The following is a 24729-nucleotide window of genomic DNA, read 5'->3' as shown; positions in this document are numbered from 1 at the left end:
GGTTCTTAAAGCAAATAATGATATGAAATTTTTCTTTTTTTTTATAAGTTTGGCCAGGCAAATATTCCTAATAGCTAGGCAGAATTAATGTCCATACTCAACCTCCTGTTTATGGGAGAAGAAAAGGGTATGATAAGAAAAGTAGCCACGGAGGGATGGATGGGAAAGGAGACACCCTCCAGGACTAGGAGTGGTAGCTGTGGATAGAAAATTCCCAAATGAAGATCCAAGCTAGGATAACAATATTGAAGAACATTGTAGGAATGTGCAGGATCTTAGACAATTGGTAATAGAAGGGATAAGGGAAGCTGTGCCAAAATCACAGAATTTAAGGCTTTGGAAATCAGGAAAAAAAAAAATGAATCTCCTCAGTTCCTAGAAAGAATGAAGAGATATTCAGGATCCTGTTGAAGAGGTTAAATCAAAATGATGGTTGTTAGTGAACCATCAGTTTCTGGGGGTGCTCAAGACTCCAAGGTGCCTACATGCTGGGTCCTGCTGAAGAAGTTCAACTCGGGCCTTCTCAGCCAAGGGAAGGGACGGGGTTTGTTGAGGGTTCACCATGATGGGTTGTGTTGGGAGATCCCACCCTTTGTGGTGCCTGTTTTCACAGGGCATGCCAGATTCAGTCTAGGCTGAGCTGGATTGGGTCTGGGTGCCTTCATGGAGGCAGGATGGAGATTATGTGCATGGGGATTGTGGGGGGGGGGGGGGGATTGGGGGATGGTCTGGGGTAACTAGAGAAGGGCTTTGGGGAGGGTCTTGAGGAGAAGTGTGAGGAGGACGAGATGAGGTCAGACTCCAGCAACCAAGAGAATGGAAGTAAGGGTGGGAAGTAGCTGAAGACATGGATATTGATAGTATCAGGGGTGGGAAGTAGCTGGACAATGGAGGGCAGGGCTGGGTGGAGATTTGGGCTTAATGATAATGTGAGGCTTATGGCCTTAGGGGAAGGCCAGATGTGGTTGGAGGATTCAGGGACAGTTCAAGGGGCTCCCAGAGAGTGTATTCCAGATTCAAGGGGGTTCCCAGAGACTATGCCCTCATCACTGTGGCCCAAGAGATACTAAAAGTAAACTTTGTCACTAGGGCATGGCCAGATATAAATAAGAAATTGCACAAATTAGAGAGATGGAGTGAGAGACCAATAGATGAATTATTGAGAGAGGCTCAGAAAGTGTATGTGAGGTGGGAGGATGGAAGACAGAAACAGAAAGCTTGGGTCATGGCCAATACTATGAGGGAAGTTATGAGGAAGCAAGAAGGAACAGGCGATCATAAACAATCCTTAAGGGAGAATCTCAAAAGGGCACAGGGCTTCAGGACATAGGAGAGGTGTGGGTAAATGGGCAGGTAGGACAACCTGTTACTATTGTAATAAAGGACATTTTAAAGAGAGAGTGTCCTGAGTTAAGAAAGGAAAAACTTCCTCACTTTTGAGGAAGACTATTGGGGTCTGGGGTTCTTTCTCTCTAGACCGAGCCGAGAACCGCCAGTAAACCTAAAGGTTGGGGATCAAAAAGAAGACATAATATTCTTGGTAGGCACAGGGGCAGAGAGGTCTTCCTTTTATATACCACCCACTGGGGTAAAAATTGGGAGGAAAACCCTAAAGGTTATGGGAGTTAAGGGTGAGGATTTCCGGGTACTGATCTTAGAATGGACACCTATCTATTGGAATGGTCAACAGGTTTTCGCTCAATTTTTATATATACCAGAAGTAATAGGATCAACAATTCCTATATGCGGTAATCTGGAAATGCAACTGATGTCACCTGAAATTTATTGTTTCTGTATTTCTAACATTCTCTTAGATTGTGAAATTTGAGAAGACCATTATGTGATTTTAATGTGAATTGGGTGCTTTTAAAGGATGTGATGACAATTTGATAATTTTAAACTGTCATATTCGGTTCAGAAATGTATCTACCTAGACTGAGATGAGTAGTTCAAATTTTACACACATAATAATGTTTAGGGCATTCTTACATTTCTACAGTATAAATTTTGTTAGAGTTGCATTAGGTTAAGAAGTTGGACAATTGCTGTAACCTAGGAAATTATAACTTCCAAGTTTTGTCTGGAAGTTCAGTTGAAATCGTTTTTGCTATAAATCAAGTATTTATACAAAGGCCTTGTTGGGTTCTCTTGTAATCTCTGTCAATTCAGGATACACTGTGAACTGTTAAAAATGTGGTTTTATAAATTTTTTTACAGTGCTAAGAGTATTGGGCCTTAGAAATTAAAATATTACCACCAGTAATTAAAATAATTCCTCTTGTAATCTAGATGTTGTTAGATTAAGAATTGTACTTAATTAAGAAACTGAGGTTGTTAACTGAACCAAGGACTTTTGGATATTCAATCTTGTGTAAAAGTTTTCAGGGTAGAGGGATTCCTATGGACAAAGCTTTCAAAGTCCTGGTAAACTTTGTAATTGTGACAAAGTTAATTTAATTGGGTATGTAATGTATAGAAACTAAGTGTTCTCCCCATTACAACAACTTTTTGACTAAAGAATTTTTGTGATATCTAGAAATTGTGTAATAACAAAGAACTGAGTTGTTATAATACTTTGAAAAATATAGGGGTGAATTCAAGCCTGTATCATCTAAAGATATATTTATGTATGTTAATCTGGAGGTTTATGGACTAATTTGTGATGGCACTTTGGGAATTTGTGGATGAATCCCAATGTTTAAAGGTTATGTTGCTTTAAGAAGAAGACACATCTCACTTTAGAGCTGTCCAAATAATTTTCTTCATGAAAATTTAGTGACAATCCCTGTTTATATCAGGATCAATTTTAAACTGTTTTAAAAAGGGAAAATACTTTTGAAAAATGTTCTGTAAAATCTTTTTGTATAATTTGCAGAAGGCCTGCTGAATTTCCACCTGTAAGCTAATTGGTTGCAGTTCAAACCTACTGTGAGTTTTCGGAGTTTCTGGGTGAGAACCTTATACTTGGGGAATTAATGCTTATCTTGAAGGCCCATTCAATGTCTTATTCTACCCCGCCCTTAGTTTAGATAAGAAGGAGTTTTACCTTTGCTCACCTGTCAGAAGGGAAGGAAGGGGGAGGAGCAGCAGCTACTGGGATTTGAGTTTTTACTGAAAGAAAGAACAGTAGGGGTCAGAAGCCTCCAAACCTGGCTTCTTAAAGTCAGCAGATAAGATTAGATTGAGATGAGATTTGGTTTGGTAGTTTTCACTAGTAAAGCTTGCCATCTGATGGGAAAAGAACCCACTCTCGGGGTGAGATGATATGATGCTTTTTTATGGCAGATCTCTGTAATCAGAAATAAACCGGTAGTGACAAAAGGGAAGGTATTTGCCAGAATCTGTTGCCATTGTGAAAGAAGTTGGTTTTATGGGGGAAAAAATGGAAAACTGGATAAATGCAAATATGTGAAATCCAAATGACTGGTTACACTGGTACTCTCGTATAGCTAAATGAAAGATAATATGGCTTCTAAAGTATTAATGGGAATAATTTGGGAAAAAGGGAAAAGAACTCTTATGAGACAATATTGTTTACAAATGTAAGGTTGAATCATTATCCCATAGACTAAGGCTACGATTTAAAAGTTATATTGCATCTATGTGAAATAGAGTCCTTAGATGTTTTAAAGTGATATAAGAGCAATTAGGTATTAATACAAATAGTGTAATCACTGGAACTAAATCAGAGACATCTTCAGTTTAGGGAAAGGAATTTCAATGTAAGTCTCTTTAGGAGAGAAGTTGTAGAATATTTCTGTACTGATGGAAAATGTGGATTTGAATTCATTCCATCGTCTAAAATATACAGATAAAGTTATATGGTTCAATTCTTTCAGATCAGGCATAATTAGAGAAGAATAGAAAAAAATAGAGGAGAAACTGATGCAAATGTTAGAGCAGTAACTTATGATCTTAATGGGAAGATTTTATGAACAAGGAAGGAAGTGCATGCAAGCTATTTAAGAGCTAGTTTTTAGGATGTCCCTTAGGCAATGTGAGATGATAGTCACCAATTATTGGAACTTGCCATTCAAAGACTTAATGGGACTGCTAACTGACTGTTTTTCTGAGTCTAACTCCAGGTGTGAGTATCAAGGAAGGCTGACCCAAGATGCCAGCAGCCCTGTGGGAGGGCAGGCATGAGCTGCAGGTATGATTTCTTGGCAAAACTGAGGGGGCAACTGTTCAGCATGTGCTGCAGTGGGACCGTCTTGACCTGATGCCTTAACTGAAACCCGGCAGACTAAGCCTGGCTCAATGCAGCTTGCAGTTTGACATAACTTCTGCCCAGAGTTGACAGGAAGCTGGGGAAAATACGGTCCCCTTACTTTAAGTCCCTACTCTCTTGGTGGCAAATTTCTATAAACAGAAGGTTTTGTAAATCTATTAAAATAATTGATTATGGAACATCTTAGATTACTATAGGACTGGGATTAGTGTTAAGTTAGGTTTTTTTCTTGGAAATGTTATGGAGACAATTAGGTCAAGGGCTTGTGAGAATATTATTTTGCTATTTGGTTAATATCATGCTTATCTAAAGCTTTGTTACAATTAGTAATGTTAAAAGAAGAATGGCTTGGAGAATATTTTGTGAATTTATTTTGTAAATGTCATCAAAGAAACATGGCATGACTAAAAGTTTATGATGTTATATGTACTGTGTTAAGAATTGGTTATCTAATGTATTTATGTATGTGCTGGAGTCTGCTGTTAATTCCTTAGTGAAATATCATCCTCTTGGTGAGGAAATATTAATGTAAAGTGTGTTAAGTATGTAAAGAGTTAATGTAAAGTATGAGGAACTGGTTCTGATGAAAATTTCTTAAATGTGGCAATTGGCCAAAGTTCCAATTTTGAATCTGTAAAAATGGTCAGGGTATATGGATTAGAAAATTGTGCCAAGGTAACTTCTGTAGGAGAACGGAAAGAAAGCTGGTTCCTACAAGAAGGCAAGAAGAAGATGCTGGAGATGGCTGGAACAAATACCAAGGACCAGAAGACTTCACTGATGTTGTTCCCTGCCAGACAGCCTTATGGGAAGAAGACTTTTGAATCTTAAAGGGACAATTGCATTATCATTTTCTTTTGGGTCTCTGTATCTGTATTTACAAAGAGGACTGCCCCCTTTGATTCGTCAATGCGTCAATCAATCCTTCCCATATTTAAAGGGGTAATGATTAAGGAGAAAGAGAGTAAGGGAATATTAAAAATGTGGAAACAAAAATTTGAATAAAAGAAGAGGGGAAAATTGTAAGAAATGGGAGGAGGAGTTTTGTTTCCACAGAACTAAAGTAAAAGAATGTAGTTTAATCCTAAACTGACAAGGAAAATCTAATTAACTTCATTTTTGCTTCTGTATCCTTATTATCCTACCTATATAAACTGTATAACTGAGGAAGACTATGTAAAAAATAAGATTGTAAACTAGTCGTAACTCTAGCAAGAATGGAGGGAATGATTACCACTGCTCCTAAAAACTGTCTCCAAAAGAATTCCAAGTCAGGTCTTCCTGCACCTAGATCTAGCACTTCTTTCACCCCCACACCCAGAAGTCTCTTGTAATCCCAGCTCTCATAGACCTGCTTTCCCCTCACTCACCTGGACAGCAGCTCCTCAGGTCTTCTTGCTCCAGTAGCCATGGGGCTTCCCTTTCCACCCAATAAGACATCAGATATTTTCTGGGAACTGGCAACCCTGGGCATGGGGAATCAGGGATGAGGATGGAGAAAAACTTGTAATTTAGGTCTCTTTAGGGAAAAGAATGTGCATAAAAAGCTAGAGAATCACTCCATCATGTTCACACAGATCTAGCTTATTCTCCCATTAATACCTGTAATGGAAGTAACCCAAACTAGGATGTGCCAGATCAGCCTTGAGCTCCTGAAAATTAGATCCTGATGAATCAGCTGTGGCCCTGTCCCCTCCCCTGCTCCCCACTCCCTGAAACCTATAAAAACCTTGGGACTCTTCATTCAGGGAGTCATTGCCTCTTCTGGTGAGATTCTCCTGCTGTGGAACTCAATGAACCTTAGTCTGACCAAATTCTGCTTCTTGGCCAGTCTGTTATTCCTGCATTGACAGGGGCCTGCAAGCAAGGAGGACAGGATGGCTCCCAGAAGTCCTGAAGCAAGGTGTCCATAGCATTTATTTTGGGGAGCTTTGGGGAGAGATGGGAAGAAGATCATGGAGCCAGTTTGGAGTCAGAATATTTGGTCTTGGTGCAACTTCTTCACAGGGGAGGGACTCATTGCAGAGCTTCCATTATGTAGAAATTAGAGGCAGCTGGTAGTGCAGTGGAGAGAGCCCTGGGCCTTCAATCAGGAATGCCAGGGTTCAGCTCCAGCCTCAGACAGTTACTAACTGTGTGCTCCTGGACAAGTCACTTAACCTCTGTTTCCTTCAGATTTCTCAAATGTCAAACTGGGATAATAATATAACCCAATGACATCATATTGTAAAGAAGGCACTTAGCACGACAGCTGGTGAACAGCAGGTGAACAGAAATGCTTGTTCCCTTCCTTTCCCACCTCCTGGGCTGGAATTTGGGGCAATGTAAAGGAAGATGAAGGACAAACATGCCCTATCAGGGACACCTAGGAGCTGGAAGCTACAAACTAATGCTTCTTACAAACAAGAATGTCTTAAATACTTGGCCCTTCCCGAATAGGAAGGGGGTGCAGGGAAAAGCCACCTGAGCAGATTTCAGAGATTTATCAGACAAAATTCATGTCTAGGGAGACGCTGGACTACATAATATGGGATTACTTCCACACCTGAGATGCTTCAACACTGATCTGAACTTTGACCTCAAGCTACATAGAATTGGTGAGAGACAGCTTTAGGGGCAATCAGGAAACCTCCAGGTTCTCTTCACACAATGGAAAACCAGGCAGTAGGACATAGGAGACCAGCACTTTTCCCTTTCTAGTAACTGGTAAATGCTCCAAAGCCAGCACATTCAGGAATGAAGATATTCTCTGTGATAGCAGATTCAGAATGGCTGGGGGAAGTGTCCTTACCCACAAAGAGCAGGTTCTGGGCATTCTCCAGCATGACCTCCTTGTACAATTCCTTCTGAGGATGGTCCAAGAGGCCCCACTCCTCTGGGTTAAAGTCCACAGCCACATCCTTGAATGTCACCAACTCCTAAACCATCAAAAGTCACAGGATTTAGAGCTGAAAGAGGCTCCAGAAGTCCTATAGTCTAACCTTCCTCAAGTGAGAAGAGGGAACTGAAGCAGAGAAAGGAGATTTAATCAAAGGTTGTACCCTTGCTGAGTGTCAGAGTCAGCATTTGAAGCCAAAGTCATAAAGAACCCAAAAGAATACTGAGAAAAGTAGTTGATATGGTCAGTTCAAATAAAGATGAAAAATGTCTTACTACAGAATGTGGAATCTCAAAGTATGTGTTTTACGTGTGAGGTAGAAAGGTCTGTGGAAGAGACAGAAAGAAGATGCAAAATTTCTTCTTTATCAGAACTGATAGAAGTGATATAAAGAAAATTCTATGAAGAGTTCCTGAGAAGCTGGCAAGTACAGTATATTCTGTGGGGGCTTTATATGTGATTATAGAAAAGAGAAGAAGGAAAAAGAAAAGATCTAGTTTATTTCTTGAGAAGCTAAAACAGGCTTCTCTAGATAAAACATGAAAAGAATTCATAACAGATACTAATTACAATCTAGACTGAACTGAGAGGTATGAGACTTTAAAGGCAAGTGAAGAAGAGTTATCTGCTGTTACATTGATGCTTGAGTATACGCCAGTAAGATGTGTCATGGCCAAAACATCTTATGACTCCATTCTATCATTGCTTTCATTTGTCAATAGCATATATTTCTTTATTATAATATTTAGTTACATAGTTGGTTGTTTTTGTTGATTTTTGTGCTTAAGGAAGACCAAATGACATCACTACATCAAGGTCAAAGTACAGTGTGTCTGAACAAGGCTGATCAGACTAATACAAGCCTAGAGGGCTCTACCACAGATTGGGCACAAATAGTCCATGTGCACATCTGGGGTGGAGATGGCTCTCAATCTGCATATCTCACCATTCTCTTGAGCGACTGTAATTCTGCTTTGTTCACATGACATAGTACATTCTTTGATGTGGGCAAGCCATGCTAGGTGTTCCTTTACCAGTGTTTCCCATATCTCACCATTGATTACAGTTTTTCAGGGACAACTTGGGGATGTCCTTATCACTCTTCTGACTACAATTTGAGGGCCTTCCTTACATGAATTCTCAGTAGTGTTTTAGGCAAATATACTTTTGGCATTTGAACAATGAGGCCAGCCCATAAGAGCTGCATTCCCTGCAGTAGAGTGGGGATACTTGGCAGTCTAACTTGAGAAAGGACCTAGTGTCCAGTAATTATCTTGCCAAGTGATCTTCAGATTCTTTCTAAGACACTTCAAATGGAAGAGATTCAGTGGGCTGGTATGGCTCTGGTAGACTGTCAAGTTTTCACAGGCATATAAGAATGAGGTCAGTACAGTAGCTCTGTAGTAGACCTTTCAACTTGGTGCCCAATCTAATACCTCTTCTCTCCCACACTTGTCTTGGGAGCCTGGGGAGCAGTCTTTCCTGGTTTGTCTGAAATCATCCTGCTTGTCATTTCTTAAAGCACAATATTCCATTACAATCATATACCAATTTGCTTAGCCATTCCCCAAGTGGTGGGCATCCCTTCAATTTCCCTTTCTTAGCCAAGACAAAAAGAGCTGTTACAAATATTTTTTAATTTTTACAAATATATCCACTCCCTCTTTTTTTCTTGATGTCTTTGAGATACAGACCTAGCAGGAGTATTGCTGGATCACAGAATATACATGGTTTTGCAGCTCTTTGGGCATAATTCCAAATTGCTCTTCAGAATGGCTGAATCAGTTCACAATTCCACCAACAGTGCATTAGTGTTCCAGTTTTCCACATCCCCTTGAACATCCATCATTTTCTGTTTTTGTCATATTAGCCAATCTGATAGGTATGAGGTGGTACCTCAGAGTTGTTTTAATTTACATTTCTCTAATCAATAGTGATTTATAGCATTTTTTCATAAGACTATAGATAGCTTTGATTTCTTGGAAAACTACCTGTACATATCCTTTGACAATTTATCAATGGGGAATGATTTGTGTTCTTATCAATTTGACTCACTTCTCTACATATTTGAGAAATGACACTTTTATCACAGATATTTGTTGGAAAAGATTTTTCCCCAGTTCTCTGCTTTCATTATAATTTTTGTTGCACTGGTTTTGTTTCTGCAAAAAACTTTTTTAATTAAATAAAATCAAAATTACCTATTTTATGTTTTGTAATGTTCTCTATCTTTTCTTTGGTCAGAAATTCTTCCCTTAACCATTGGTCTGACCGATATGCTCTCCTAATTTGCTTATGATATCACCCTTTATGTGTAAATCACATGCCCATTTTGACCTTATCTTGATACACAGTGTAAGATGTTGGTCTATGCCTAGTTTCTCCTGAACAGTTTTTGAGTTTTCCCAGGAGTTTTTGTCAAAAAAAAATTGTTTTTCCTCCAAAAGCTTGCCTCTTTAGGATCATATACCAGATTACTATGGTCATTTACTATAGTTTAATTTATACCTAATCTATTCCACCAATCCACCATTCTCTTTCTTACCCAGTACCAGACTGATTTGATGATTACAACTCTATAATGCAGTTTAAGATCTATTACAGCTAGACTACCTTCATTGAGTCTTTTTAATCAATTCCCTTGATATCCTTGACCTTTGGAGAACCTCTAAGTTCTTGGTCTCACTGTCAGATCAAAATTAGCAAAGCAGCAGAGAATTGATCCATACTCTCCTATTTAATTACAAACAAACAAGAGTAATTGTGGAGAGTTCCTTCATACATTAAAAAAGCAAAATGTAACTGACATAGGTTGTGTCTCTGCTAATTCATAAGAAAGACATTGACAGTTTCCTCAGGAGGAATAAAGGATCTAATCACACCTCTACAACTCTGGAACTTGGGAGAACAAAACTCAAGAGAATGAGTTAAGAGTTCTACTGATGGACCTATACAAGAGAGGATGGCCAAATCTGAGAATTTGGCAGTTGGGAGCAGTCATATGATTTCTTATCTGCTACATGCACAATGAGTGTTTGGCCAATGTGCTTGAAATTTGGTGGTCTTCCATTTTCATCATTATCATATGACTCACTTTATCAGAGTTTCTGGTATTTAGGAACAATTCTACATCATATGTACAAAACTGTCTGTTACTTTTTTATTATTGTGGTTTCTTCTTTAAAATGCCTGATTCATGGTCTTTTTTAACTCATATATCACCTTTAATTGTATTTATAATATTATTTTTCTCTGGAAAAATTAAGGCATTTATTTATCTTTTATACTTTTTGACTTCCCAAGAATTTATAATTCATTTATCCATTGGGATCTCTTGAGTAACCATTCTCCAGTGCAAAGGCCATCATGTGGACTTTCACGGCAGGAAGGCAGTTCTTTTATTGATAACTGATCTCTGACTGCCTAACTCACATCCAACAAAAGCTATTTCGAACTCCTTTCCTTTTCTTTCCCCACCATGGGTTATGAACTCCAAACCTCCATTTAAGGAGGATGATCATTGCAGACATTTCACTTCTCACCAGGCTCAGCATCTTTGGGACTTTTCTAACTGACAGCTCCATTGCGCCCCTTTACTGGGGAACTACCTTCTCTTCCTGTGTTGGTAAGCAAAATGGGATCTTAGCATTCAGTTCAACCAAGTGCCCTTGAAGAGTTTGGTTTTTGTTTCCTTTGATTAATTCAGTGTATCTCATTGAGTCTTAGTAGGTGCTAAGCCCCAGGCCTAAACCCCTATTAGGTGCTAAGCCTATGTGGGTGTGGAGCTCCCAAGGTACTAAGGGGAGGTGCTAACTCAAGAGCCAATCATAGCAGCCTAAGTTCTGGTCATTCAGATGACGTTTGATGACTTCTGAAACTGTATAAGAGAAGACAGAGCCATTTGCGCAGGGCTCTCACTCTTGGTGGCGTGCGCTGATGTGTGATGTGAAGACTCCATGCTAAGACTCCAGGCAACTGTAGCTAAGAGTCCTCCAGCATGTAACCCGGATGTTGGGACTTTGTTAAACTCTGGTAACTATGTATTGGGATTTGAATCAGACAAGGTCTGTCTGTTGATGTTTGTAATTTGTTTGTATTTGCTCCTAAGTTCAGGGTGTTGGCTTTTCCCCCTGAACTAAGTGAATGGTATTTGTATGCTGAATTAAAGTAAACTTGTCAACCCCTTAACGTTGCTTTCCTTACTAAAGCAGATCAAAAGAGCCTGGGCTTTGGCAGCGTGCTGGCAGCGTTCCTGTTGTTGGGATTGTGTTGGTCTTTCACCCCCACAACAGCTGCTAGCCGGATTGTTGAAACACCTCCCTCCAACCTGCTTTCATCATTCCTTTCTGTGTTGTCTTCCTCTGTTAGACTGCCAGGTCCTCGAGGCTAAGGGAGTTCTAAAAGCCACCCAGAGAAAGCCTTTCAAATACAATGGAAGGGACACTGAAATATGGAAAACTATTCCAAACCCACTAGAAATGAGCAGGGAAGGGAAGAATGTGCTCAGTATGCAGCCCAGGGTGACCTGTCCTACAAATATGAGCTTAGCAATGTGGGACGAGAAGTGGGTGTTCAATGATAAAAAAGAGTCTAAAATATTTTTAGAAAGAAAATCAGAACTGAAGACATTGTTTCTTTGCACCATATGGAACTTTACAAAAATTAACCATGGACCAGGGCATAGAGATACAGCACACAAATGTAAAAAGGCAGATGTTATCAAGATATCCTTTCATTCCATGATAAAACAAGAATGGAAATTGGTTGAGGGCCCACAAAAGATACAAACGCAAAAATGGATACTGAACAATATTTACACCTTTAATATCATGGTAATGAAATCTTGGGGGCAGGTAGGGTGCAGAGTGGAGAGAATGTTGGGCCTGGAGTCAGGAAAATCTGAGTTCAAATTCTGCCTCAGACCTTTATATTAGCTGAAATATTTGGGAGTCTATCTGCCAAGACAAACCCAGGACATATACGAACACAATTACAAAACGCTTTTCACACAAATAAGGTCAGATCTAAATAAACGGAAAAATATCAGTTGCTCATGGTTAGGCCGAGCTAATATAATAAAAATGACAATTTTACCTAAATTAATTTATCTATTCATGTGCCATTCCAATTGAACTACGAAAAAATTATTTTACAGAGCTGGATAAAATAATAACAGAATTCATTTGGAAGAACAAGAGGCCTAGAATATCTAGGGAATTAATGAAAACAAATGCTAGGGAAGGTGGCCTACCCATACCAGATATTAAACCGTACTATAGAGCAGCAGTCATCAAAACTACTTGGTACTGGCTAAGAAACAGAGTAGTGCATCAGTGGAATAGGTTTGGCACACAAGATGCAGTAGTAAATGACTATAGCAATCTACTTTTTGATAAACCCAAAGAATCCAGCTTCTGGGCTAAAAATTCACTATTTCACAAACATTTTTTGGCAAATTTTGGAAAAATTGGAAAATGGTAGAGCAGAAACTGAGCATAGACCAATATCTTATACCATATACCAAAATAAAGTCAAAATGGGTTCATAATTTAGGAATAAAGGCTGATAGTATAAGCAATTTTGGAGAGCAAGGAACAGTTTACCTACCAGATTTATGGGAAAGCAAAGAATTCATGACACAACAAGAGATACAGAGCATACAAAATGCAAAATGGATAATTTTGATTATGTTAAATTGAAATGTTTTCGTATAAAAAAAGCCAATGCAACAAAGATTAGGAGAGAAGCAGAAAACTGGGAGAAAATCTTTACAACTAGTGAATTTGATAAAGGACTCATCTCTTAAAATATACAAGAAACTGATCCAAATTTATAGGAATACAAGTCATTCTCACATTGAGAAATGGTCAAAGGATATGAACAGGCAGTTATCAGAGGAAGAAATTAAAGATATCTATAGGCATATGAAAAAATGCTCTAAATCACCATTGACTAGAGAAATGCAAATCAAAACAACTCTTAAGTACCACATCTCTCCTGTCAGATTGGCTAAAATGACAAAACAGGAAAATGGTAAATGCTGGAGAGGATGTGGGAAAATTGGAACATTAATACATTGTTGGTGGAGTTGTGAACTGATCCAGCCATTCTGGAGAGCAATTTGGAACTATGCCTAAAGGCCTATAAAAATGTGCATACCCGGGGCAGCTAGGTGGCGCAGTCAGTAGAGCACCGGCCCTGGAGTCAGGAGGACCTGAGTTCAAATCTGGCCTCAGATACTTGACACACTTACTAGCTGTGTGACCTTGGGCAAGTCACTTAACCCCAATTGCCCTGCCAAAAAGCAAAAAAAAAAATAAAAATAATATTCAAATTAAAAAAAAAATGTGCATACCCTTTGACTCAGCAATACCACTTCTAGGGCTGTATCCCAAAGAGATCACACAAGTGGGTAAAGGACCCATATGTACAAAAATATTTATAGCAGCTCTTTTTGTGGTAGCAAAGAATTGGAAATCAAGTGGATGCCCATCAACTGGGGAATGGCTGAACAAGTTGTGGTATATGAATGCAATGAAATACTATTGTGCTATAAGAAATGGGGAAGATACGGACTTCATAATAACCTGGAAAGACCTACATGATCTGATGCTGACTGAGTGGAGCAGAACTAGGAGAACAAAGTACACAACCACAGATGTATGGATTCTATGATGACTAACTTTGACAGAATTGACTCTTCTCAGCAATACAAGGTTCAAAGACAGCTCCAAAGGACTCATGATGGAGAGGGCTATCTACATCCAGAGAAAGAACTATGAAGTTAGACTATTGTGTAAATAAGCTTAATGCGAAGTTATATGTAGAAGATATATTAGATTCCATGCCGTCTGGGGGGCATGGGGGGGCGGGGGGAGAAGAAAATCTGGAACTCAAAATCATGCAGAACTGAGTGTTATAAACTAAAAATAAAAAATCTTAATAAAAAAAAAGAAAAAATCTGTTGGTGGACTTAACCACTGATCAGCTATAACCTGCATTTTGTATGCTTACTTGGAAAATAATGTAATCACTATGATTATAACTCTGTTACACAACAGATGAAACATGTACAAATAGTTTTACAAAGTTTTCTTTATCTTTTCTCCTTTCTTTATGCTTCTACCACCCTCTTATTTTGATTCGATTACCCCTCCCAATTATACCAGAGCCTACTACCTTCCCCCTGGATTGTTTCACTATCCCCCGAGGGGCAGTACTGCCCACTTTGGGAACTTATGGATTAGAGCATAAAAACCTCACAATCAAATGCAGAAAAGCAGAAATAAAAAATGCAGCCTAGTCGGGTCTTACGCAATAAAATTTACATTCAATAAAGGACAGTGAAAAGACCAGTAACAAATCAATTGGAAATTTATTCATCTAATCCTAAAGAATAAATGCATCAAAGAACAAATTGTTCAAAATAATCAATAATTTCATTAAAGAGAATGACAACAATGAAAGAGCATAACATTTATGGGAAGCAGCCAAAGCAGTACTTGGGGGAAATTTTATATATCTAAACACTTCCATCAATCAAACAGAGAAAGAGCAGATCAATGAATTGGGCATGCAACTAAAAAAATTAGGAAAAAAAAAAATTAAAAACCCCCAATTAAACAACAAATTGGAAATTCTGAAAATCAAAAGAGATTAATAAAGTTGAAAGAAAACCACTGAACTAATAAATAAAACTAGCATCTGGTTTTATGAAAAAAGCCAATGAAATAGATAAACCATTGGTTAATTAGATTTTGAAAAAAAGAAAACCAAATTCCAAGTATCAAAATGAAAGGAATGAAGAAAAGTCAAAACCATTAGTAGGATCTATTTTGCCCAAATATAGGCCAATAAATCGGACAATGTAAGTGAAGTGGATGAATATTTACAAAAATATAAATTGCCCAGAATGGCATAGAATACTTGAAAAACCCAATCTTAAAAAAGGACATTGAACAAGCCATCAATGAACTCCCTAAGAAAAAATCTCCAGGACCAGGTGGATTCACAAGTGAATTCTACCAAACATTTAAAGAACAATTAATTCTAATAATAGAAAAAATAGACAAAGAGAGATTCTTTTTATCACACAAATATGTTGCGAAGATTTAAACCAGGAAGAATGAAAACAGAGAAGGAATATATAAACCAATTTCCTTCATGAATATCGATAGAAAATTTTGAAATAAAATGCTAGCAGGGAAATTATAGGAGATTCTCAAAATGACTAAGATGGAAATGCTTTACATGACTGCATACATATAACGTATTTAGGATTGCTTACTATCTGTGGAAGGGGTAAGAAGGAAGAGGCAGGTTGAGAATTGGGAACGAAAACAGGAATACAAAATGCTTTTATACGTCATTGGGGGAAAAAATGAAATACTATTTTAAAAAGACTAATAGCCAATGGCAACTAGGTTGCCCAGCAGATACAGCACCAGTCCTGGAGTTGTTGAGGGTTGAGGGAGACAAGCAAGGTCCAGGAACCCCAAGACTGGAGTTCCCATACAGGGTCGTTGAGGGGGAGTACCCTTCAAGGATCTGAGTACTAGAGAGGTTTGGGGCTGTCTGGAATGAATTCACAATCTCAAGAATTCTTTAAATTAAGGTGGCAAAGATTTATTACCCTTTTCAGCAGGCAAGGGTTGTTAGGGAACCTGCAACCTTACAGGGGTGCAGGGAAAGTTTTTATAGGAGATTTGGGGGTGAAACATGTCAATTAGGTGTTTTGGGGTGGAATTAGGGAGTTGTTAAGGGGTGGTCAATTCTTAAAGGAACATGTACTTTTTGTATCTACTGCACGAGTATCTTACCCAGAGTTCATTGGGAAATAGCCCGGGGTGGGGGCAACTAGGAGGTAAGGTTTTTGCCTTGAAAGTCACTAAGTCAACAAACAGTCAGGGCCAACTGGAAACATCTAGGTTGCTTCCATCAAATGTCTTATTAAACAAAATGGCTGTAAGGGAGTATACACTGGACTATGTCTAGGATACATATCAGTAAGGTCATTCAGTAGTGAATACCGTTATGGCCCAGTGCACAGCCAATTAGCACGTACACAGGGAGTCCAAACTACCAAATTCTATAGGTGCAGCTGGCTGCAGTATCAGGAAGAGAGATAAGTGTTTTGCTAAGGCATGTTGCCCTTGAACTGGAGAGTAACTGCCTGAGACAGTATCTTGAGGCTAGGGAGAGGTGTGACTTTAGAACTGGATGTGGTTTTGGAATTGGGTGTCCAGGCACAGGCACCCAAGCAGAGGCTAAAGAGAAATGGGATGTTAGAATCTGACTCAAAATACAAGCACCCAAGCACCCCATCAGAGTCAGCAGGATCTGAGTCAAATTTAGCCTCAGACACGTACTAGCTGTGTGATCCTGGGCACGTCACTTAAGTCTGTGTGCCTCAGTTCCTTATCTGTAAAATGAGCTGAGGAAGGAAATGGCAAACCACTCCAGTATCTTTGCCAAGAAAACCCCAAAGTGTGTCACAAAGAGTGAGACACAACTGAAACAACTCCAAAAAGCAAATAGCCATTCCCCAACAGATAAATAGTAAAAGGATATGAACACAGAATTCTCAAAAGAAGAACTGCCAAATATACCCAACTACAGGGAAAAATGCTCCAAACCACTAATGGGAGAAAGGTAAACCAAAACAACACTGAGGCTTCATCTCATACTTTGCAAAACTGACCAAAGTGACAAAAAATGGCAGCAGTCAGTGTTGGAGGACTTGTGGGAAGGTGGGCACACTAAGACAATGCTGAGGAAGCTACGAAGTTGTAGAAGATCATGAAGATCTGAGGTCAAATGCAGCCTCAGAAACTTATTAGCTCTGTGACCCTAGTAAGTCACTGAACCTGTTTGCCTCAGTTTCTTGAGCTGTAAAATAAAAATAATAACACCTCCCATATAAGGTTGTTGTGAAGACGGTCCAAAGTAGATTTGGGGGAGAAAGTAAGTACCTCCATTGTGCTTTGCCTTTGAGCCTGATGCCTCTCTGACAAGAGCTGAGTGTCTCCTTCAGTAACCCCCTTTCCCACACTGGAAAAGAAAACTCCCAGGACTTTGAATAGTGCCCCAAACTCAGCCCTTTCCCTATATCCTCTGTAACAAGGGAAGGCCTAGGCCCTGCACAAGTGCTAATACACTTACAGCTAAAGAAGGTGCTCTTCTCTTTGGCCTGGTCCAAACAGCTCTGCTAAGGGCCTCTGAACATGGGAATGTGACCCAGAAGCCAATTTAACCTGTTTTCTTCAGTTGCCTTATTTTCCAGAAACACTACCCGAGTATGCAGGGGGCCAGGACCCTGAACCCCACAACACTCCCAGCTCCAGCTCATAGCATTTGGTCCTTTCAGGCCTCACTGCCCTCTCAGTGTGCCCTAGAACGTCAAACCAGCTACAAGACAGGACTGGTCAGCATGCATCAGACAGATAAACTGCTTGTGCAGCTCAGACTCTGGAGGCCAAGGAGAGCATCCTGTCTTCAAGGATTGGCAGGGAGAGCTTGGCCAAAGAAGCAAAGGGGAGGGGGGAGTTCTATGGGTATGGGGGGAGGGGTGCTAGGCATGGATAAAGGGGGCAAAGACAAGACACTACAGGACAGAGAGGAATGAGTGAAGTGGTCGCCCCTGCGACTCAGGGATCATGAGGGAAACCTTTAAAAAAGCACAGGGGAGGGCAGCAATTGGGGTGGGAGGTTGCAGGGATAGTTAGTGCTTGTGATGCCAAAGTGATGAGAATCAATTTAAAACACAGAAGGAGAAAGCAGGGCAGTGTTGTTACTACTGTTTTCAATTTCCTGCCTATTTTTGTAAAGAAATAGTCCATAGGTAGGGGATTGCCAGCCTCATACACAATCCTCTTTCTCTATGGAAAAGGCATCTTTGGCTGATGTGGGTCAAGTCTGTGGACAGAGTGCACTCACCTGGGCTAGGGGTCTGCAGCTGCCAGGGGCCATTCCCTCTGGCTCCAGGCTCCTTGCTTGGGCCAGGCCTTGGTCCTCTGCAGGCTGAGATGGGGAGGCTGAAGGATCCCACAGGGGCAGAGTCTTTCCCTGTTCTTCCAGGGCAGGAAGCTGACCTATGGGGGATTTACAGAGTCAGGCCCTGCCCTCAGGTCAGGACTGTGACCTACCAGCAGGGTGCACCTTCTCTTCTGTCCCCTTCCCCTCCCCCATCCTCCTTCAGAGAACCAAGAGGCAGAAAAGGCTTGAGATCCCAGATGGGATGAGACCAGTCAGAGCCTCAGTGGCTCCAGAATCAGAGATCTCCTTCCAGTTAGTTCTCTGCCCTCCCTGCACCTCCTCTGCACAACTAACACAAACATTATCTAGACAACAGACTGACTGCTTGATCTAGGGAGGAGGGAAGCTTAGGAAGGCTGGGTATGGGCACAGTTCTGGGATGGAGAATGACCAGCCTGAGGCCAGGAGACCAAATCCAGTCTGGGACTCAGCCCCCTGGCAGGGTGCTGAGGGCTCTGGAAGAGGGGTGTAATATTAAGGTGGGACTTTTTTACTGTTTTCTCTTTCAGAATGCTAAAGGAATCAAGTGCTTTTGATGAGCCTGGTCTTCCTTTCTTTGATTAAATCAGGACTCTTAGAGAACCTGCTTACCTCAAGGGAAAGCCTACTTTACATGGGTTTGAGTCACATGTTGTGACCCTGAACAGTGTACATAACTCAGGGGTTAACAGTTTGTTTGGGGCTCTCACTAACTGGAAGAGTGTTGGTGTGGAGACTCTGGGTAGCCGTTGGGAAGAGCCCCGGGCCCCCTCCTGCCCCCCAGCTATGAAGAAACCCAGATGTTGGTGCTTCTCTGGTAACTATGTATTGCTATAGATCGACTGGTTTGTGTTGCTTGCTCTGTTCACATAATGTACGCTTGTAATTTCTGTTTGTATTTGCTCTGAAGTTCAGGGTGCTGGCGGCTCTTATTGCTGGTGTTGTTGGGTCTTACACCCCTACAGCAGCTGCTATCCACGTTGTTGTTACAAGTGGGCAGGAAAGCAGGAGGCCTGGGGAAGAGCAGTCCAGGTAGGGTCGGTGAGGGAGACATTCTAAGCCAGCTCATGCCAGGGAGGCCAGGGACACTGGAGAGACAGAAGGGCTCCAGGTGGACACTGAGCTTGGGAAAGCAGGAGGACTGTGTCCTCGGGTCTAACTAGGACCTGGGGAGAATTCCAAGGACCCTCTGGTAGAGCTTAGGCCTGGAATCCCTCAAGGTAGACAAGACACGGGGAGCCAGTGCCTGGGATATGGTAGCGAGGCAGCCCGGGAGCTGAGGGTCCAGGGAAGAGGGGCTGGGCAGGAGCTTTGGTTCCAGCATCCAAAGTGGGGTCCACAGGGCAGGCAGAACTTTCTCGGGGAGGAAGGGTGTTGGTCTGGAGGAAGAACAACTGAGTCTCTAACCAAAAGCTCGGAGCAGGGAGACAGGATTCCTGGGTTCCTGTGGCTAAGGTTTGAATTCTGGGAAAGGGTGACCCTGAACATTTGGGAAGTGATTGGGAATCTGGAAGAGTTAGCAGAGGGAAGATTGTAAAACTAGCCAGGCCTGCAAGGGCCTCACCACTAGGTCAGAAGAGGAAGATGAGACCCACAGGTAGGGACAGGGAACAGAAGCTAACAGGATTCTTGGGGCCGGGGCAGGGGCGCTCAGACCTACCTGGGACCTGCACCCACGGAGCTGGGATCCAGAAGGCAGAGATCGATGGTCCAAGAGAAGGCAGAGAATTTAGCTCAGAGGGAGGAAGGCAGGGAGAGCTCAGTTTTAACCCAGTGAGATCTCAATTCCAAGGAAAGAAGGCAGCGCCATCTGAACTCAAAGAGAAGGCAGAGAGGTTTCAGCTCTGTGGAAAGAAGAGATCTTTAAGCTGCAAGGGAAGATGGCAGCCCAATCTCAGCACAAGTTCCACTTTTCAGCCAGCCCCCTCTGGGAGGGTCCTCCCATCTCTGTCCAGCCTTTGAGGACCCCAGGATGGGCCCTTTCCTCCAGTCACACCCAGGGCCAGGAGCTCAGCACCCAGCTGGCCTTTCCTCCCCAAGCCCTGGCCTCCATCCCATGGAATGCCTTGGCCACTGGGATGAGCCCTCTCCTGCCCTAGACCCCGCCTACGGCTCCAAACTCCACCTCAGGGCTCTTATTCCACCTGGGCCACCACCCACCAGGCTGGCCAGCTCTGAGAGTTCCTTCTTCCTTCATCCCTCCGCCATTTCCCTCCCTTGCCCAGGCAGCTCTGGGACTTGCCCTCTCCTCCTCCTGAGCAGAAAGCCTGCCTCGATAAAACTTGGGCTAATTGAAAGTAGCGGGTCCTGTACTTTGAGGCACTGGCAGCCAATGGCCCTTAGGGAGGCTGGGATTCCAAATGGCAGCTGCAACTGTGAATCCAGACTTGAGTTTCTCCTAATCCCAATTGTAATGGGGGCTCATTTAAAGTCAGCTGTGTCTCCTGTCATGATAACTGGGATGTCTGACCCTCCACAGGCAGATCAGACACTTCAAATTTGGCACTAAGGTGATGTGCTTAGGAGCCGTGAGAACAAGAATTCCGTGTAATCGGATCAGAATGATTGTTGGACTCTCTGAATGCCAGCAGTCTAGAGTGCCAAACGCACAGAAGGATGGAGTGACTTTTCTGTGGAAGAGAACTCACAAACGCACTGATGTGACTTCACTGACCAGTCTGTTTCCTGTTTTAGTCAGTAACCTTGTTTATGTTACTATTGTGTTTCTAATTTTTCTCCTCTTGGGATTTTTGGGGAACCATAGCATAAAAATGTCCATTTGCAACATGATTCCTAGAGGGTGATGGGATTGTGTCCTTAGAAAATTAACTCCTCAAATGATAAATGTGGGAAGATGTGGGAAAATCAGGACACTAACACATTCTTGGTGGAGTTGTGAACTGATCCACGGACCAACATGTACAAAACCATTTACAGCAGCTTTTTTTGTGGTGGCAAAGAATTGGAAATTGAGGGGATGTCCATCAATTGGGAGATGGCTGAACAAGTTGTGCTATGTGAATGTAATGGAATACTATTGTGCTATAAGCAAGGATGAGCAGGTGGATTTCAGAAAAACCTGGAAAAACTTATATGAACTGATGCTGAGCGAAGCAAGCAGAACCAGGTAACACTGTACACAGTAACAGCAACACTGTGCCATAGCCAGCTTTATTGGACTTAGCTCTTAAGCAATGCAATGATCTAACCCTAACTCCAAAAGACCGAAGGTGGAAAATGTATGACCCAGCCTGAATCCTGAGTGGGAAATCCAAGAAACCACAGTGAGGCCTTGATCCAGATCAGGTCAGTGTAGAGGGTCAGAGAAAGAGGTCTGTGGCCTCGGGGGAAGGGTTCTAATCAGAAAGGACATTGCTGAGCATTCCAGATCAGGCCAAGAACAGGGCCCAGAGCCAGAGTATCAAGAGGCTTCAACTTGTACGGTCTACAGGAACAGGTGGTACCTGGCAGCCCTCTCACTTACTGTCCAATTCTGGGTTGGACACTAGGGTTGCCCCTAGATATGGCAGTTCCAGGGTGAGGGCAGGTGCTGGGCCCTAGGCTGGGTATTAAGCAAGGAACACCTTCAACACAAGCAGCAACTGTGGTTCTGATCCCAGGAGCAGAGTGGGGTTACAGTCCCAGCTCCAAAAGCAGTGTGAGGCCTGTGAATAACCAGGCAAGGAATCTCATCCAAAAATGGACCGTGAAGTTCTCTCAGTCTGGACCAGTTGTCCAGCTGCCTCACACTGACTGTGGCCATCAATATTCTACTGAAACGCCACATGGGGGAGGTCTAAAGATGTGTCGCTTAAACCCAAACACAGGTCAGCAATTTTCAGATCTATGATGGGGAAGAGAAGAGGAAATCAGACCACTTAGGGGGCACTGAGAGACTGTAGGTCCTTGGCGTGAGCATCGCCTGAGATCCTGGAAAAACACCAAACTCAGGACCCCAAGAAAGCCGCCAACAAGAACATCGTGGCCATTCCCTGCAGAATGTGGACAGAGCCTGGCCCTGCTAGCAAGTCCATGGTGAGAAAGGGGCCTGGAAGCATCAGGAAACAAGAGATAACCCCACCACCAATGTGACCTGGGTGACAAGGACACTCAAGACCCAATCCCAGAAGGAGAGAATGACTTCAAAACATCACCAAGTTTAGTTATATATGAAAATGTTATCAGAAGTAGTAAAACCTTTGAAAGAAAGGTTGGGGCTGAGTTGGGAATGATGGCGTAATTCTAAAAAACCAAACAGGTAGGAAAAAGTCAAAAGGAAGAATTCTCTCATAAAAAATGGGGCACGAAAGAAGATCCAGAGGGACGGCCTTTTCTAAGGGTATGTCCAGTAAGATTCCGGGAGGGGGAGAAGGGCGGGAGTCTCAGAGGGGCAGGTGGAATAAGAAAGAGGAGGGTAAGGGAAGAACATAAGGTAAGACAGATAGGGTAAAAACGCGGAAAAGAACTATAGGGAGTAAAAATAAGATGGAGGGAAATTTACAAATAGTAATTTGAAAAAAAAAGGATAAATCACTTTTTTAAATTTGATTTAAAAAACAGAGAAATCACTAATATCAAAAATGAAAAGGGTGAATAAACCACTAATGGAGATGAAATGAAAGAAATTACAAGGAGTTATCCTGCCCGATTATGTGCCAAGAGATTTAACAATTTAAGTGAAATGGAAGAACATTTACAAAAATATTAAAAGGACTGATTATTATATTTATTAATACATTTAATAAATTTGATTAAATAAATACTAAGTTAATTGTTTGGAATAACAGGCAAAAATGGGGTCCTACTGATGAGGGCACAGTCTCTGGGAACCCCTTGAACCCTTGAACTCTCCTGGAATCTTGCCACTCGACCTGGCCTTGGCCTGAGGCTATAACCATTAAGCCCAAATGCCTGCCTTGCCCAGTCCTCTATTGTCCAGCTGTTTCCCATTCTTAATCCTGTTACCCCAGCCCTTTCTGGTCTGTCATTTCCATACAGCCTTCAGCTGTTTCCCCCACCCTGGAGTCTGACCTCCTCCTTAAGTCCCTCCCTAGACCCCTCCTCTGGTCACCCCGGACCACCCCTCAATCCCTCCCACAACCTTTGTGTATATGATCGCCATCTTGCCTCCATGAAGGGGGTCAGGTCCAAGCTAGCTCAGATGGGTCTGGCCCGCTTTCCTTACAGGTGTCACAAGGGGTGGGATGTCTTGGGGCAGGCCTACGTGGCTAACTCTTAATAAACTTTGTCTTTTCCCTTGGCTGAGAGAGCTTGAGTCGAATTCTTTCGGCAGGACCCGGCGTGTGGAGCACCCCTCCCCCCAAACCCTCATCGCTACCAAACTCCTTTTAAGAAACACAAACGACACTGATACTAACATCTAAAGCAGGAAGAGTGAAAAACACAGAAAGAAAATTAGAGACCGATTTCATTAGTGAGCATCCCTGCAAAGGCGTGAATACGGCATCAGCTAAAAGACACAAAATACTGCAAACGTTCACATTATGACCAAGCGGCCGGACCAGGAAGGCAGCGCTGGTTTCACAGGAGGAACACCAGGAACCTGACCGCCCGCCTCAATAGTGTATCTGTCCATAACGGGGTTGCTGCATCACCTGATGACATCATTACAATCACTTAATGCCAATGTAGTAACGTCGGTAAGGCCCAGGGCCCAGCTCCTGAAGCACACGGGCACCGACCCAGCGGCCTCTGCTCTCCGCTTCCTCTTCCCACGTCCACGCGGCCCCATGGGGCTGACGTAAGGGCCTTCTCTCCTCCGTCTGCGGCCAGCAGGGGGAGCCCCGGAACCCGAGACCCTACCTGGAAGGGCGGCGCTTCTCCTCATCTGCATGCTACGAGGGTTAACGAGAACTTGGGCGCAGGCGGCCCGGTGGTCGTGCCGAGGGCCACGTGCTCCGCGCTCCTCTCCACACCCGGAGATGCCCCCCCCCCCCCGTGACGCAGACGCCAGGCGGGAGGGCAGGAAGACACCGCAGCTCCTCCCTCTCGGGTCCCAGGGGCACGTCGCCGCGGGCTCCTGCTTCCCCCGCTTTAGGGGCCGGAAACCGTTTGCCTCCTTTAACCAAACTTACCCCGGTACAATCAACACAGGCAGAAAAAGCTTCTGATGAAGCAACGCTACTGACAGCCAGGCCGGCCCGCGGTGAAACTGCGCCTGCGCCCCAGGCCCACCCCCAGAAGCGGCTGCTGGGCCCTCAAGACCGCCAACAGAGCCGAGGGGCGGGGCCGCTTATCCGAGGGGGAAGCTGCTTCCGGTTGCAGCAAGCCGCCTTCTGGGAAATGTAGTTCGATTCCGGTCTGGCGCACGCGCCGTGATGGGCATTTACGGCGGCTGGGTGGGGCCGTCCTATGTGGTATCATAGGCCCCCCTCCCTCCCCGCCCTTTCCAAATGGTCGCAGCCAAGGGCGGGCCCGGATTTTCTCACGGAGCCACCGGAAGTGAAGTGCGGCCCAAGCGGTGGCCCAAGTACCCTTAGACCCCCTCTGCTGATCTATGGGGCGGGGCCAATGATGGGGTGGGCGGGGCCGAGAGCTCCCTCCCCCCCCCCCCCCCCCCGTGAAGGGTGGGTCACCGTTTAAGGAC

The 24729-nt window shown here is 42.9% G+C and overlaps 1 protein-coding gene across 2 annotated transcripts in view; it reads right to left on the bottom strand.

Moving 5' to 3' along the window:
• The window catches only part of LOC118839117 (zinc finger protein 883-like), a 35177-nt gene extending 10870 nt beyond the window's left edge, over nt 1-24307 (bottom strand). Inside the window, exons 1-5 of one of the 2 annotated variants that reach the window (XM_036746560.1) lie at nt 24218-24307; nt 19783-19966; nt 18045-18199; nt 7023-7149; nt 5602-5697 (exon numbers count right to left, since the gene is read on the bottom strand). In XM_036746560.1, the coding sequence (XP_036602455.1) occupies nt 5602-5697; nt 7023-7149; nt 18045-18077 (256 nt within the window). In that variant the 5' untranslated portion in view covers nt 18078-18199; nt 19783-19966; nt 24218-24307. The remainder of the gene's footprint in view (nt 1-5601; nt 5698-7022; nt 7150-18044; nt 18200-19782; nt 19967-24217) is intronic. The other variant, XM_036746561.1, reaches the window with a different exon arrangement.
• Nucleotides 24308-24729: the final 422 nt, after the last annotated feature.

The sequence above is a fragment of the Trichosurus vulpecula genome, chromosome 2 (genome assembly GCF_011100635.1).
Source record: "Trichosurus vulpecula isolate mTriVul1 chromosome 2, mTriVul1.pri, whole genome shotgun sequence".
Classification (NCBI taxonomy): Eukaryota; Metazoa; Chordata; class Mammalia; order Diprotodontia; family Phalangeridae; genus Trichosurus; species Trichosurus vulpecula.
This window is presented reverse-complemented; position numbering and strand designations above follow the sequence as displayed.